At 35.0% G+C, this 17,893-nt stretch overlaps 1 protein-coding gene across 1 annotated transcript; it reads right to left on the bottom strand.

Moving 5' to 3' along the window:
* Positions 1 to 806: 806 nt before the first annotated feature.
* LOC145139256 (putative mitochondrial protein AtMg00310) lies at positions 807 to 1,358 on the bottom strand. Its single transcript, XM_079073148.1, has one exon. The coding sequence runs from the start codon at positions 1,356 to 1,358 to the stop codon at positions 807 to 809; it is 552 nt and encodes a 183-aa protein (XP_078929274.1).
* Positions 1,359 to 17,893: the final 16,535 nt, after the last annotated feature.

The following is a 17,893-nucleotide window of genomic DNA, read 5'->3' as shown; positions in this document are numbered from 1 at the left end:
GCTTGCGGTGCGGTTCGGTTTTGGTGGACCGGTTTTTTGGATAAAAACCGCACCGCACCGTTGACCTTTGGTTTTTGCAAAAATTAAATCCGCACCATTGGTTTTTGCACCGGTTTCGGTTTTTCGGTTGCGGTTTATTACAGTTTTGTCGGTTTTTCTTTTGTCGGTTCGGTTTTTGCTCACCTCTACCGACATTTATATCCCCCCTGCACTTGATCCAAAAAAACATCGTAGATTTGATGATCTCCGCTCCTCTTGTGGGGTTGGTGAACATCGTTTTGAACACCCGTTCGTTGCGGTATTTCCATATATTCCATAATACACCATAACATATGGTGAGGTAACGTTTACGCCTATTTAGACTATTGCCCCAAGACTCCACGTAGACCAGTAAGTCATTAACCGAGTTAAACGGTATGGGTTGTAAGCCGCACCATTGTAACACTTTCTCCCATACTACGCAAGCAAACAGACATTGCATCAGGATGTGGTCTGCGTTTCCTCCCCATTGATACATGCACCACATCTTAATGAATTCACACTGATTCCAGGGGAAGCTAATGCTACCGCCGAGGGTAGTCTATTTTGCATAGCTCGCCATCCGAAGCAATTTACTCTTTTTGGTACTTCCTTACTCCATTTAAGGATTGGGAGGAGTTGGAGAGGGTGTAAGAGAAGTTCGATTTTTTTTCCTCATATTGCTCACCGTGTACATTCCATCTAAATCATTATGCAGCTTCACCTGTCACCACCATTTACTAGACGAATATCCGATAGTTCTTCATTTAACTTAGCAAGATCGTCATTTAAACATGCATTTGTTGGGCACAATTTCCAGTGTCCAACGATTCTACCGTCAGCCACCTGATCAACAACCAAGCATCTCTTTCTGGATTCAAGTTCGTACAAAGCTGGGTATTTGTTTTTAGGTTTTCTGAGCCTAGCCATTTGTCAAGCCAGAACAACACATGCTCACCAGATTTGATCTGCAGTCTGAACACATCTCCAATATCCATTCCACATTTGTTGAGATCCTTTCTAACTGAGATAATGTTATTCCATACTCCACACAAATTCCTATTAGACAAAAGATCATGAGGTTTGTTATGAAGATTATGTATACCTTTTATTACTTGACCCCATAACGACTCATCTTTATCCTTTAATCGCCACCACCACTTTACGATTAGACTTATGTTTAATGCACGGATAGATCCCACGCCAAAACCGCCTTTTGATTTGGGTGCGACCACTTTGTCCCAGGATACCCAATGAATTTCCTTTTTGTTTTCATCTCCGCCCCATAGAAACATTCTTCTAATGCTTTCTAGTTCATTCGTGACTGCCACAGGAGCCATGAAGAGGGAGAAGAAGTACGTGGGAAGATTGTCAAGCACCGAGTTGAATATCGTTAGTCTGCCACCAAAGGAGAGTGATTTCGATTTCCAAGTTGACAGTTTAGAATGGAATTTGTCTATGATTGGCTTCCAGTTTTATATTAGGTTCATATTTGCACCCACCGGGACCCCCAAATAATTGTATTTTGATGAAAATGGTACAATTGCTCGAGGTTGCAATTCATCATTCACCACACTAGTTCCAAAAGTAAAAGATCCATCATCATTATCGGACTACCGTCCCATTAGCCTCATTGGATGCATGTATAAAATCATCTCGAAGATCCTTGCAATAAGACTCAAATCTGTCATATGCAATGTCATCAGTGATGTACAATCTGCATATATAGAGGGTAGAAACATCTTGGATGGGCCTTTGGTAATAAATGAACTACATACATGTGCAAAGAAAGTGAAAAAGAAGATCCTATGTTCAAAGTAGACTTTGATAAAGCCTTTGACTCGATAAATTGGGAGTTCCTTGATTTCATTCAATCCCAGATTGGATTCAGCAACAAATGGCGTCATTGGATTCGTGGGTGTCTTAAATCATCAAGAGCCTCGGTAATCATAAATGGTTCGCCAACAGAAGAGTTCGAAATTTCAAAAGGCGTTCGGCAAGGAGACCCACTTTCCCTTTTCCTCTTTATCATTGCAATGGAAGGTCTGAACGTGGCTATGGAAGCTGCGGGAGAAAAAGGGATATTTATAGGAGTTCAAATCCCCAACGACGACCCTATGATATCACATTTATTCTATGCCGATAATGCTCTCTTTGTGGGTGAATGGTCAAGATCAAATCTCAAAAATCTCGCTAGAATCCTAAAATGTTTTCATGCGTCATCGGGGCTTAAAGTTAACTTTTATAAATCCAAAGTCTTTGGAATTACCGCCCCCAAACGGGAAACTTTGAATTGGGTCAATATTCTTAAAATAATTGCATTATAATTGATTTCAATTAAGCACTAACACATAACATGCAGTAAGCATTCATTTAATTACAAGTTCTTCCTTAAATTTATGAAATTATTGATTAGATCCACACCTCAAATGTAAGATCTTACTAATGATAATCACAATTAAGAGAATTTTTAATTAAACTACTAAACATTCAAATTCATGTTTTCATTCCTCAAACATTCAACAATTCAGATCTAATAAGCAATTCAAGCAACGCAAGAAAGTAAACTCTAGTTTTTGGAGATCATAAGAGAAATCAAATCCAATATTTATACCTAAGAATACCTCATCCAAATAGCACTAAACTACAAAACTCTACGCTAATCATATTATAGACAACAAGATATTTACTGAAATAAACTGTACTAAGCATTTATTAAGTGTTTTTTATTCAAGTTAATGTGGGTTTATACCATTATAATTAGTATTTATTGTTTATTATTAATCCCTATTCTAATAAATGAATAGTTTTACTCTCCTTTTGTCAAGTGTCACTCTAATACAACTCCTCATTAATATTGTAGATATATTAGGCAACTCATTTCAAAATTCAAATTTACATTTTCTAATTATATGTTAAATTTGAAGTTATAATAACTTTAAAATTTTTGATATATCTCTTAATAAATAATTTATTTAAAATGATTTATTTAAAGTAATTGATTAATAATTATAAATTTTTATTATAAAAGTTTAAATAATTTTATAACCCGTGCTTCCAATAATAATTACATCCTAATATCTTATGTTAGTCTCAAAATTAGTTTAGAGATTTGACGATGATGATTTGTAATACTTGTCCTTATGTAAAAGATGGTATCTTTTAAGTCTTGCAATATTTGTGTCAATACCATGTGATAACCACTTTTGGGACTTAAAACTTAAATTTTTTTTCCAAGTATTTTAGATAGCATATCTTGTGCATAGAATCTATAATAGTTTATATTAGTCAAAATCGGAGCATGTTTTATCTCTTGTAGATTTGAAGTCACGAACTATGTTGATCAAAAGAACCTACAATAACAAACTTATCCATAGAATCGGAGATAATTTCTTGTATATCAAGGACTAGAAACAAATGTCAATCATTGAAGATTTGAAATACATAAGTCTATATAAGTCTTGTTGTTTTAGAATAAGCAACATCATCGTATGAAAAGAAGACAGTGTATCACCACCTAAAGATTAATATAATTGTTCGCTTCTTGTAATTCAAAATCTAACTTGGCATTCCTACTCTGCAAAAACCAACACAATTCTCATACGTTAAAAATGTGTAGAGTCAAGACAATATGGCCTATGCGTATGTACATAGTCATAGTGCTAAGAGGGGTACTAGGAACCACCTAATTTTGTAACTTGCATTATAAATTATACCTAGAAATTTTTAGTTAGAAACTATCTTATAAATTTTTAAAGACCTACTCTATAATACTTACCAAAAAATATATGTATCAAAAAATTTAAGCCCATATTAATTTCAATCTATTTACAATAGCCCAATTGATTTAAAATTTAACTAATAGACAATAGCCCAGTACATTAAATTAAACAAATGAAAAAAAGAAAAAGAAAAAAAAATGAAACGTCGACTGGACATGCAATCTCCACTTCGACAAAATGACAATCGAGTAATTGACCTACCAATCGGCAATTGCCCCTCTGCCCGTTGCCGCCCACTGTTTGTCGGGCACCGTCCCACAGCCACCACCCTCTGCCTCCAGCTTCCACTCCATTACGCACAGGTTTGTGACGTTTGTTTATTTCCAATTTTATACAACTTGTTGAGATTTGGGAATTTTGATTGATAATAAAATACGTAATTTTAGTTATTGATAGATATTCTTATTATTAAGCTTCAAAACTGATGGCCCTGTTGATCCAACATAAGCGAAGATAATTACAGCACAATATATTACTTATCTTATAAATTTGTTTATGCATTATATAATTAAACATAAGTATATGAAATCGTTGTATTGCTATTGTTGATTGTTGTGGATATCAAAGTTAATGTTATATTTGTTACTTATAGTTGGTGGCTATATTAAAATCAATGTCGTTAGTTGCAATTGTGTGGTTTGTTCAATAGTTATTGAAAAGCGTGTGTTTTAAAAAGTATCAATAACAATATTTCAAGATATAAGACGTCTTCGGTTATAATTGTAAGCATTTCAACATAACAATTGAAGTTATGTTTAAATAATATGTTTAGTCATATGAGCCAAACTGCCACTAGTATTTTTTTTTTCATTTTTTTCGGTTTCATATAAATAAGGAACCACATGGTTATTGGTTCTAGATTTACTACGTACAATCGGACATTTAATGCAACACATCTTTAGTAAGATATATATTTGACAAAGAGCATTTGTAAACAACAATACGTTAAATATCTTAGAAAACATAAAAAAAAATAGTCCCTAAGACTTTGGATTTATAAAAGTTAACTTTAAGCATTATAGAGTTGGACAATACAACATTTTAAAGCATCAATTGTTGTGTATGGAGAAAAATTGTTGTGTACAAATCAACTCCCATTAGATAAATAAATAAATTCATTATAGCTTGTTTGTTTCCGTAGATTTACATTACATAATCGTTAGTAAACATGCGAACATAATATGGATAATAAGGTGTTATAATTTAATTATTATTAGTTAGGTTAAAGAACATAAGAACACCACCATCATGAAAAGAATATTTATAGAATGCATCTCACAACCACAATACGAGGATGCGTAAGAGGAATGTAGAGTTTGAAATTGTCAACAAGCAATAAGAGAATATTTAGTCCACTTTTTTATTACTAGTTATTAGCAACGACTGCATTTTCTTTGTTTGTAATAAAAAAAGATATGTTATACTTTTAAATGATTTGTTAATAATAATATACATTAATTTACGGGTAATCTTAAAAAAAGTCTAAATTTTTTTGGTTATTAAAGTAATCTTCACAAAAATCCTAATATTTTAACCAAATTAACGGAAAAAGACAGAATATCGGCTAAATCTACGAAACCGACCAAAAATGATTTTACCAAAAAGGGTGGTCGGTGGTGTGTATTGTGGATGATACGACTGAAATGGATATATAAGGAGGGTCGTCCGTGGTGTATATGATAGGTGATGGATGATAAAAAAAATACAGAAGCCCTGATTTTCCTCATAAGAGTTATATTTCAAATCCTACTTTGTAAATAAAGATATCAAAGGTAATTTAATAATACGCGAGACATTGATGGTTTACTTTGTTATACAATGATAACTTAACATAGGATAACTACCTATGTGGATGTCAATTGTCATAACTATTGCATATTACACAAAATGATAAATCATTTGCTACATACATCTAATTTCATAGCTCCTATTATTACATGGTGAAAAGAAAATACATAACAAATACACAATAATTAACACATGTAGTGTTATAAAAAAAGTTCGTTCTAGTCTAGCGATATCAGATGTTGTTTTCATTCCTCAAAGACAAGGTTTCAAGTCTCGTCTTAAGCATATATGAAATTAAGAATACTTTAAGAATATATTATATTTTCCGTTAAAAAAGTGCATGTCGTCTCCCTTTCAAAAACAAAACAAAAAAAACATAGTAAATTTGATGAAATGACTTATAATTAGTAAAATTTGTCATCCATGGTTAAAAGAATAATGCAAATGTTTATAGAAATTAATTTGAATGTTATACTTTATAAATAAATTTTAAAAGGATTTCATAAATATTTATTATAATGTCTTTAGACATTGTGGTTTTATAGTTGAAGTAAGGGTTAATTTCATTATTGGGCAACAAACTTTTTTCGAATTGGTTTAAATGACCCCTCAACTTATTTTCTGATTTTATACGGGCATAAAATAAATTTTGTCGGTTTAAAATGTCCCTTTTGAAAACTTGAAGGGGTAAGCTCATTACCCCTTTGTTATGTCATACATATTGGTCAATAGGATAGGTCTTCAGATGTCCCTTTTGAAAACTTGAAGGGGTAAGCTCATTACCCCTTTGTTATGTCATACATATTGGTCAATAGGATAGGTCTTCTGTAAGATGGTATCCCCTGTATAGATTCCTCTTCTAATCAATTCTTGTTCCCATTGTTCACCAAGCTAAAAACTCTTTGTGAATATCAAAATCCATCGTTGCTTGTGATTCCCACCTATTCCTCATGAATTCCTCTTTTACTTCGTTCCCTCTCCTCTTACCCTCATTCCTAACTTCTGAAAACCTAGAGCATCTCATTTTCGATCTCAATACCAAACTCTAATCCACGGTGTTGGTGAATTGTCTGAGTCCAATGTGACAAGCTATGTGTGTCTGGTTCAGATCACAATACCTTGGAGTGTTGTCCAAGTTCTCCTTGTTTCCTTGAGCTATAAGGAATGTTTTATAAGGAAACTTTTATTTGATTACCTTTAGGTTTCCTAGTTATATCCTGATGTGTTTTTTTATCAGTATATATACAGATTGTCAATTAGTTCCTGTAATCAGTTGTATTGGAGTTTTGAGATAGTTTATTTAATAATAAAGTTTGTGAGTTTATGCAACATATTGTCTTCTATTTTCCTGTTGAGTTTCCCTGCTTTTAATTAGTATCAGAGCTTCGAACCAAAGCCTTGTGATAGAAGGAGAACTTGCAACAGAAGAGAGCAAGTTCTCCTGTTCGAAATCAAAGAGAGTTCATGTGGAAAACCTTAGTAGAAAAACCAAATAAGAACAATGAGCCATCAGTTTTCCTGTTCGTGTGGTGGGTTTTCCTCGGCGTGGATCAATCGGAAGCCACATGATCATACACCCTGAGCGAGGTTGAGGCACTGGGAAATTCTCGGTCGACAGCTAGAAGAGCTAAACAAATCGATAGCTTGACAGCTAAGGTAGAAACAGAAAATGTATTGTGATGATAGGAGAAGAAGGCTCTTCTCAGCCGACTGCAAATGAACATACCTCGTTAACATTCCAATGCTCAACTTTAACGTCGACGAACTACACGATTTGGAGAATGTGAATGGAGGTGTTTCTTGGAATCCACGGGGTCTGGGATGTCATTGATCCAGGCTTAGGCGACTCCAAGAGGAACAATATCGTGAAAGGACTATTGTTCCAGTCAATACTGGAAGACCTGATACTTCAAATCGGAAATCTCTAAACAGTTAAGGAGATGTGGGATGCAATTAAGACTCGAAACTTAGGAGATAATCGTGTGAAGAAAGCGAGACTCTAGACGCTAATCACTGAATTCAAAAATCTCAAGATGGGTGATACAAGCACAATAGATGATTTTGCAGCTAAACTGTCACACCCCAAAACCGGAACGGCGGAAACGTTCGGGGGTGGAGGACGTCATGTTTAGTATCACAAGATATGCATTATAGTAAGCAAGTAATGAACAACCATTTCATTTGAAAGAAAGTGTTTATAAAGTGTGTGTTCACAAAACATAGAATTCATAAGCAAATAACAAAACAAGACTTGAAACTATTATGCTCCATCTTCTGAATTCCCAACACAAGTACCTGTCTACTAGGCTCCTGAGAATACAAGTTATTTGAAAGAGTTGATCAACAATTAAGCTGGTGAGTTCATAAGATTTTAGTGATGTAAGTAAGTTGTAGAAAGTTGTTGTAAAATGTAGTTGAAATGTAGTTGAAAATGTAGTTGAAAGTGTAGTTGTAAAATGTTGTAAGTTGTAAGTTCTGTTTAGAAAAGTTCGCATGTTCCTCTAGAAAATCCTATATTTCCTACTTTAATGCAAGTTAAGTAAAATGACACTACGATCCCTTCTATGAGTACTAAATGGATACAAGTTATATAAGACTCAGAGTAAACAAACAATCGATTGTGTGCATCTGCCCTAAGCCCACAACCAAACGAGGAACAGGAATTAAGGCGGATAGCACACATCCCATTGGTTGTTAGATCATTGTTGTATATAACCCTGGTGTATTCACTTGTTACTCATGGAGTTAATTGTAATGGTTCCTTTATATTTAATGAAAAGATTCTTTAAGAAAACCCTTATTTCTTATAATAAAATGGTGACCACAGTGATTACTTTTATAATAACTTAGTTTATACAGGATATATATGATCTAATATCGGATAGAAAGTTAATTGGGTGAATCTGCCCTAAGCCCACAACCAAACAAGGAACAGGAAGTAAGGCGGAAAGCACACATTCAACTACCTATTGGGTATTAATTATATATAACCATGATGTATAAACTAAAGTATTATAGAGTTAATCACCTAAGGCCTTTTAAGTTTATACTGGTTTAATAAAATGGATTAAACCCTTAACTGGTAAGTTTCTAGTTTTGTATACCAAAAGTTCTGATTTGGAAAGTATGTTTTGTACTAGAAAACTGTGCATTGACTCTGTGTCCTATGACTTGACCCATACCTGGTACCCTTATGATGACTTAATGTATACTAAGCATATATATATCTAGAATCGAATAGAAAATAGACTGGGTGAATTCGTTCCAAGCCCACAACCAAACAAGGAACAGGAAATGAAGCGGAGAGCACACATCCTATTACCTGTCAGATCCTATTGATATATATATCCTTTGATGTATACATTAAGGAATCATAAGGTTAGCATTATGGTCCCTTTCTACTGAATGTACTAGACTCGACTGTTCTGTTTGTCGTTTGTAAAATGTAAGTTTTCCCTAGTTTATAACTATCTTAACTCAAAAATAGTTTGCATTTGACTTTCAAGTGGTACTGTCACTTTATGAAAGTAATGAGAAATATAAGTACACAGTTGTCGTTTAAAATGACATACGGATGTACTGATGACCTTAAAACATGTTTGTTTTGTACTGGTCATAATGTGAAGGCTAGCACCCCTACTATACGCTCTCCCTGTCAAGAGATTAAGGGAGCCAAACGCGACCTCTGCAATCAATTGCAAGTCGTGTAATTCACATTAAAGTTATATGATCATGTATACCCAATATAACTATCACCTTTTGTTTAGAACAATGAGTTAGTGATTCATTGGTATAATTAGATCCTGTAGTAGTTCCATGCTATAGCATCTTAGTATGTTCGTTCTGTTTGTTTCTCATCATAGTATGTTCTCTTGTATAATGTATTGTATGTACTAGCTGTATTGTATGTTCTCTCTGCCTAGTATGTATGTATGTTCTGTTTGTTTCTCATCATAGTATGTTTGACTCATGTATGAACTGACTCTTTGTATGCTTCATTGTACTAGAAGTAATGAATAGTATCTTCCTAAACTATACCTATTATAGTTTACTAACGTTTGTACTTGAACTGTTATTGAAAAGACTCATTTTACTACTAAGTTATGCTTGTACTTTAAAAACGGAGTTTGATTAACTATAAAGTAACATAACTTTAAAAGAGTTTTTGAAATGTTTTGATCACTTATAAAAGACATAAGCAACATTTTGAAAGATGTTTATAACAAACAATTACACAATTATCATTGTGTTCAACTTGTATTCCCCCCCTTAAAAGCATTTAAAACAGTTAAAAGATTCATTACGGGGTATGAACTCACCTGATGTGGGTGATTCAACTCTTACGCGTGTAAGGATGAGGAGTTCCACGAATGAAGTCCCGAGACACAATAAGTCCTAAATGACATGTATTGACATGAATATAGTGTTTATAAGCAACTATATGAAAGGAAACACCTTCCGGGACTAGGAAACACTTTGACCAAGTGTTGGAATCACATGTGATTCATCAAAGGAAAGTGGAATGGCACTATCATGAGTTTACTACCATGGGTTTACGGCCAAAGGGAGTTTACAGCCATAAACTCATGGTCAAACATGCATAAGTGTGGGTTTGAATGCTAGGGAAGCTTGAGGGACTTTTGCTCTACACAAGGATGAGAAAGACCAACTCAATGGAGGCTTTTGATGAGTTTACGGCCCAAAGGAGTTTACAGCCGTAAACTCATGGTCATTATGCATTTGAGAGTAGTTTAAGGTCCTATTCTCATCAATGAAGGGTTCTAGGTCACAAGCTTTGCATCTAGGAGGGTTTATGGCCAAAATGGCACCCTTAAAGGGGTTTACGGCCATGGGAGATGGCTTGGCCGTAAACTCCTTTTGTTCTTGTGTTCTTGATGTTTTCAAGGCTCTAAGCATGAGTCCTAACTAGATATCAAGTGTAGGGAAGAGTACTTACGATGTAGAGGCTTGAAATGGTTGATTTTGGCCAAGAACACTAGTGTGTGTTCTTGGTGAAACTTGAAGATCTAGCAAATGGAATGATTTCATGGATGGAATCATGGAATGATACTAGATAATGAGACGTAATAACAAATCAAGGAAGAACACTTACAACTTTTGATGATCTAGGATGAAAAGTTGGATGATACTTGAGAGGATTTGAAGAAAATCGGCCAAGGAAAGGAAATAATGAGAAAAATGGCCAAGTTTTGTATATGTAGAGGTGAGTTTACGCCCCCCTTGAGTTTATGGCCGTAAACTCTTGGTAACTTGGCCGCAAACCCCTCTTGATGGAGTTTAAGGCTAGCTTGCTATACTGTGGTTCTAGCAGGTACTTCCTAACACTCGTTCCTTAAGTGTATTAGGCTTAAAACTCCTTAGAATGACCTTTAACCAGGATGGAACTCATTACCAATGAGTCTGACACTCAGTTAAGTTGACTTACTGAGCTTTAAAAGCAAAAACTTTTCGGGTTGTCACATAAACTGTCTGGAATTGCTTCAAAATTTGCTTCACTAGGATAGGTTATAACTTAATAGAAGCTTGCGAAGAAGTTTCTTACAAGCCTCCCTAGGTGATTTGTGCATATTGTGGTAACTATTAAACAATTCTTGGATTTTAAAACAATAGGTTTTAAGGACATGGTTGGTTGCTGAAATGCCTATGAAGAAAGAATCAAGGGTGAAGATAAGGCATCCGAAACCCAAGCAAGGCTACTATATTCTAAAACCGAATCGTCTAACAAAAATAGTGAATCATCAAGAGGTAGAGGTCCAGGTTCAAATTATTGAGGTAGAGGACGTGATGGTGGACATGGTCAGGGTAACACACAAACTCACGGGCACTTAAAACCCTCTAAAACTCATGAAGATCAATAACAGAAAGGGCAAACCATGTGAGCAAAGAGATCTCTCAAACATCCAATGTTATCAGTGTGACAAATATGGACACTTCGCTTCAAGATGCCCAGATCGAACCAAAAACCATGGTGAAAACCTTAACGAGACACACAAATGAGATACAAATCATGAAGAAGGAATGTCCTTTATGATGTATACGATTCAATAAATGGTGTTCTTGAACGAAGACAAATATATCCTTCCAAAGGTTGAGGAAAATTCCGATAAATACGGAGTTTGGAACTTAGACAATGGTGCGAGCAACCACATAACCGGTAATTACTCTTATTTTTTCGAATTAAATAAGAACATAACGGGAAGGGTAAGATTTAGAGTTGGGTCATGTATTAGCAACAAAGGGAAAGGATCAATTTTATTCGAAGGAAAAATGGTGAGAAAAAATTTATGAAAGATATTTATTACATTCCATCCCTTCGTAGTAATGTAATAAGTCTTGGATAATCTACTATATTCGGGTGTGACATTCGAATGCGAGGTAATTTCTTAACCATGCGAGATGGAGATGGAAGATTACTAATGAATGTCCCGTGAAGCGCAAACCGTCTTCACAAGATTCGTTTAAAAGTTGGAAAACCACATTGCTTACAAGCCAAAATCGATGAAGTAGCATGGTTATGGCACGCACGACTTGGCCACATCAACTTTGGTGCAATATATTTAATGCACAAACTAGCTAAAGGGGTACTGCCAATTGAGCATCAAGACCAACTATGTGAATCTTGCATGGTTGGAAAACAAGCGAAGCATTCGTTTTTAAAGAAAGCTAAGTATAGAGCTACAAATATTCTCGAGATGGTGCATGGAGATATGTTTGGACGAGTTGATCCCCCCACTCAAGTAGGCAATATTTATATTTTAGTTTTATTGATGATTATTGTAGATACATGTGGTCTTTTCTTTTGAAACACAAAAGCAATGCATCCAAAATTATTAAAAAATTCAAGACTTAATTTGAAAAAGAACTGGTAAAGAGATCAATACATTCCATATAGATGGAGGTGGAGAATTCACATCGCATGACTTAAACCGTTTTTGGGACGAAGAAGGGATAATACATATGTTGATGGATCCTTATGCACCTCAACATAACGGAATTGTTGAACGGAGAAATCAAAATCTACTCGAGATGACACAATGCCTAATGAAAGCAAAAGATATTCTTAACAAATTTTATGGTGAAGCGGCTCGTCATGCAATGTATATCATAAATCCATTGATAGGTGTCACGCCATTCAAGAAATTTTATGGTGAAAAACCAAACCTTGAAGATCTAAAGGTATTTGGTTGTATCGCATAAGCATTTGAAAAAATTGGATGATAGGTCTTGTCCATTAGTGTATTTTGGAAGAGAACCCAATTCAGGAGCATTTAGGTTATATAACCCATGGGAAAATAAAATTATTGTGAGAAGGTATGCAATTTGTGATGAGAAAAATGCATGACAATGGGATGATGTGTCCAAAAATGAAGCTCAAAGGGGACCATGTTCATTCTTGGTTTTAAGGTATGATACACACACACACAATCCGGCCCAAACTATTAATGATGAACTGAATCCAATCGAAGCCGAACAATCCACAAATCAGGTCGAAACCGATCAAATTAACAGCCCAACACACGAGAACAATAGCGCAACACAACCGGAAGAACCCAACATCGATGATGGTGATATCCCGCTTCGACGGTCCACTCGAACTTCAGTGTTGCCAAGAAGATTAAATGAATACAAGATAAATGTGGATCATTTAATGTTGACATTTGAAGAAGAAATGAAGAACTTTAATGAAGCCAAAGTGAACAAGCATTGGCTCGAGAACAAAATTGACTCCATTGAGAAGAACAACACTTGGAAATTCGTCCTCCCACCTAAAGGTGTTAAACCTATCGGGTTAATATGGTTATTCAAAATCAAGCGAAAAACATGTGGATCAATTACAAGGTACAAAGCAAGCCCAGTTGCAAAAGGCTATGTACAAGAACAAGGTGTTTATTTTTATGAAGTATTCACGCTTGTATCCCGTCTCGAGACAATAAGACTACTGATTTCTCTTGCAGTCAGGAATGGATGGAAGATTCATCACTTAGATGTAAAAACGACATTCTTGTATGGTGAATTAAAGGAAGAAGTGTATGTTTGCCAATCGGAAGGTTTTGTGAAGCAAGGTAAAGAAACAAAAGTCTACAAATTGGCAAAAGCTTTATATGGTCTTCGATATTCTCCAAGAGCATGGACTTTAAAACTTAATAATAATATGAAATTATGGGTTTTCAACAATGCATGCAAGAAAATGTTGTTTATAAAAAGGTTTCAAAAGGAGAATTTATAATTGTTATGGTTTATGTAGATGATTTATTCATGACGGGAACAAGTTTAGAATTTATAAATCAATTCAAGAAATTAATGGCATTGCAATTTGAAATGTCAGACCTTGGAGAACTAACTTGTTACTTGGGTATTGAAGTATTCCAAGAAAATGGTTGCGTAAAGATAAAATAAGAGAATTATGCCATAAAATTTTTAAAAGAAGTAGGTATGGAAGATTGTAATTCAACATAATGACCTATGGATCTAGAGCTAAAACTGTCTAAAGCTGAAGATGAACCTGAACTTGAACCTACCCATTATCGAAAACTAGTGGGTTGCTTACAATATCTCTTGCACACACGTACAAATTTAGTATATTCGGTTGGAGCAGTTAGTTGTTATATGAAAATTCTAAGAGAATCTTACACATGTGCCATTAAGCAAATTCTCTGTTACTTATGCAGGACAACATCCTTTGGGATAATATATAAACAAAGTAAAGATATGAGCTTGCTAGGTTACAGTGATAACAGTCATAATTTTGATGTTGGTGATGGCAAAAGTACAACAAGACATGTTTTCTACCTTGGTGAATCACCTATCACTTAGTGCTCCCAGAAGCAAGATACAGTAGCATTATCCTCGTGTGAAGCTCAGTTCATGGTAGCTACTGCAACTACGTGTCAGGAAGTTTGGTTAAGGGAGTTGTTGCTGAGCTGACAGGAATGAAGAAACAGATGGTGCTGATTCGAGTAGACAACAAATCAACAATTTCACTATCAAATAATCCTGTCTTTCATGGAAGAAGCAAACACATCCACACTTGATTCCAATTTATTCGATAGCGTGTTGAAAACAAACAAGTGATATTTCAACATGTTTTCGGAGATAAGGAGTGAGCAGATCCACTTACGAAGGCCTTAGCTCGGATAAGGTTCATATAAATGAGATCGTTGCTTGGCGTGCAAGAATTACCCTCCATTCAAAAATTCAGGGGGTGATTATTGGCGAATTGTTTGAGTCCAATGTGGGAAGTTATGCGTGGTTGGTCCAAATCACAATACCTTGGAGTGTTGCCCAAGTTCTCCTTGTTTCATTGAGCTATAAGGAATGTTTTATATGGAAAGTTTTATTTGATTACCTTTAGGTTTCCTAGTTATATTATGATGTGTATTTTGATCAGTATAGATACAGATTCTCGATAGGTTCCTATAATCAATTGTATTGGAGTTTTGAGATAGTTTCTTCAATAACAAAGTTTACAAGTTTCTACAACATATTGTTTTCTGTTTTCCTGTTGAGTTTCACTACTTTTACATGACAAAAAAGAAAATAAAACCACAACCCCAAGAAAACTAACCGCCTACAACCCAACATGAAATCCCCCACCAAACCATTAACAAAACTGCTTGCTTCTACGAAACTCTAAAACTTGAAATCACTGAATGTTATGTTGCTCAAAGAGATCATCAAACGTCGTCAATAAGTGGATTCGTTGACACATACTAACTGACCTCATGAATCTGAATTAAATCGGTGTAAATCCGGTAAGGTTTTTCTGAAATCCAAGTTGAGTGGTTTAACTTAATGAGCAATGATGTTGGAGGTCAAGAAGGAATCAATGTCTAGTGTTTTTATCTTGAAGTTGGATGAAACGATGGAGGTTAATCATAGGAAAGAGCTACAATGGAGGATAAAACCGAAAGTTTTTAGAGAGAAATGAATCAAGTTTCTAAGGAGAGAAATGCTATTGAGAATGTGAATAACATGAAAGAATAAGAGATTGGTGTTCTGAACAATAGATTGAATGCACTTGTAAATCACATAACTGTTGAGAATGTTTCATTGCCACATGTTTATGAGGAGAGAGATGGAATCATATCACAAATCGATGATCAGGTTCAATATGAGAAAGGGTTGAGATCCAAACTAACTGAAGTAGAGAAAGGGAGAGGGAGGTAGATCTTACTTAAGATTCCTAAAAATTTATGTCCTCTTACATTGGTTTAATTGAGAAGAAGAAATCAATAGAAACAAAGGTGGATTCAAGTGGACAACTATGTGGCGGCCACATCACGCTGACTAGGCAACCACGTCTTCTCTAATGGTATAATGGACAAGTTATTTCAAGTTAAAGGGATAAAATAAATATGTCTACTTCCAAATTATTCCCTTAGAAATCCAAAATAAAAGTTGAGGGACCATTTAAACCAATTTGAGAATGTTTGTTGCCCAATAGTAACATTAACCCTTGAAATAACATATGTTATAGTTCGAAATATACTTATTGTTGTAAACATATTTTAAATCTAAGTGTTTGAAAATTAATTCATACTTCTCAAACTTAATCTTAAGATCTTTTAAAGCTCTCATATTTGTTGAATTGCTTTTCTAAACAAAGTTGTTGTATTTTGAGATATATATTGCATTTTAGCATTTCACATTCAACGCTATGTACAATGGTAATGAAAAATTGCTTTTTCCTTTATACGAAATTGATATTAAAATCTACAAATACAAACGTCACTAAAATGAGTTTAAATAAGTACAATCTCCAAAATCATATTATTAAAACAACATTTTCATTTAGAGTGATTCTATTCGTACCCTTTCCCCTATTAGTAGATGCATCCCCATGATGACATGTGTGTAGGTTTTTACCCCTATACACATATATCCAAAGTGATGCATCTAATAATGGGGGTACAATAATAGCACCCATAATTTATCTTTATAAGGTCTACAATGAAAAATAAACCACATTTTTGTGATAGAGGATCGTGATAATTGTAACGTCCGTGTTTCTAGGCTAGACATTAATGATAATGTAACAGTCTAGGTTAACCTTTGTAACTCGTTTTGAAATAATAAGAATGTATTATTTGAGTATTATGTGTTTATTGCTTAATTGTGTGAATTAATTGAATTAAGGATAAAATAAGCGTTAAAGTAAAATATTAGATAAACCCAATATCTATGAAGGAAGTTGTAGTGGTCGTGACAAGGGTTCCAGATATATAAAGAATGTCGAAATCCGAGTTATAACGAAGAAGTTATGACCCGTCGAAGTTTCACGACAGAACCGATACGACACTACGTGACATAAATAGTGAATTTACGATAGAGCGATATTTGGTCTTAGTGATCTAAACGAAAGTCGTAGAATACGTTAAACCGAGAGCGTGCATCAAAAGAACGTCTAAATCTGACTTCGTATGAGGAAGTTATGATTTTTCGAAGTTTCAACTTAGCAGTATGCAGCCCAAAGTTTGAATATGAGATCGAGTGATTTCTAGCCGAAATAATCTAAACGAGAATCGAAGATCTCGTCGATAGTAATGCAACGGTAAAAAGACAGACGAAAACGGACGTCAGATGGAGAAGTTATGAATTTCTAACGGAATTTTCCTGTCCCGGCCTACTAAAAATAATATAATAAAAATAAAGTCAAAATTAGCCAACGAAGTCTAAACGAGAGTTGTAGAGCATAATCTCACCTACGCGTGCATATAAAGAACGTCGAAAACGGAGCTTGTATGCAAAATATATGAATTTCTGAAGTTCGGTGCACGAACCCCGACACTGTGTCAGAGTTCACGACGTGAACTCAGTAATGACGTCTCCTGGAGCCTGACAGACCCAAGTTGCGATGACGCACCTGATGACGACTGAACTCACGACGTGAATATTTGAGATTCACGATGTGAATCTAGAAAAATGGCCCTATAAATAGAAACTGAAGGGCAGCCGACCATGGTTGCTAATTCCTTCATTCTCTCACTCTCTACACCCTCTCTAGCCCTCTTGAAGCACCCCCGAAGCCCCGGTATCATACCGACACCCGAAGCAAGTCCCGACGCTCAGAAATTCCCGAGAAGAAAAGAGTTTTCGAGCCGAAGCTCTGCCCGCGAGAAGCCCGGTGTGTGAAGATATCCCGAATTCATCGAAGAATTACTACTTGAAGAGCCGTAGTGCTGTCCGAGCATCGTCTTATCAAGTGAGTGCATAGTCTCTTTCATAAACATGATTTTAATACAAGTATTGTTTGAATGTATTAAGTATACCTTTTGAGAGAGTGT

Source organism: Lactuca virosa, chromosome 9 (assembly GCF_052849685.1).
Source record: "Lactuca virosa cultivar CGN04683 chromosome 9, Lactuca_virosa_CGN04683_v6, whole genome shotgun sequence".
NCBI classification, from domain to species: Eukaryota; Viridiplantae; Streptophyta; class Magnoliopsida; order Asterales; family Asteraceae; genus Lactuca; species Lactuca virosa.
The sequence above is the reverse complement of the archived record's forward strand: the minus strand, read 5'-3'. Positions and strand labels throughout refer to the sequence as shown.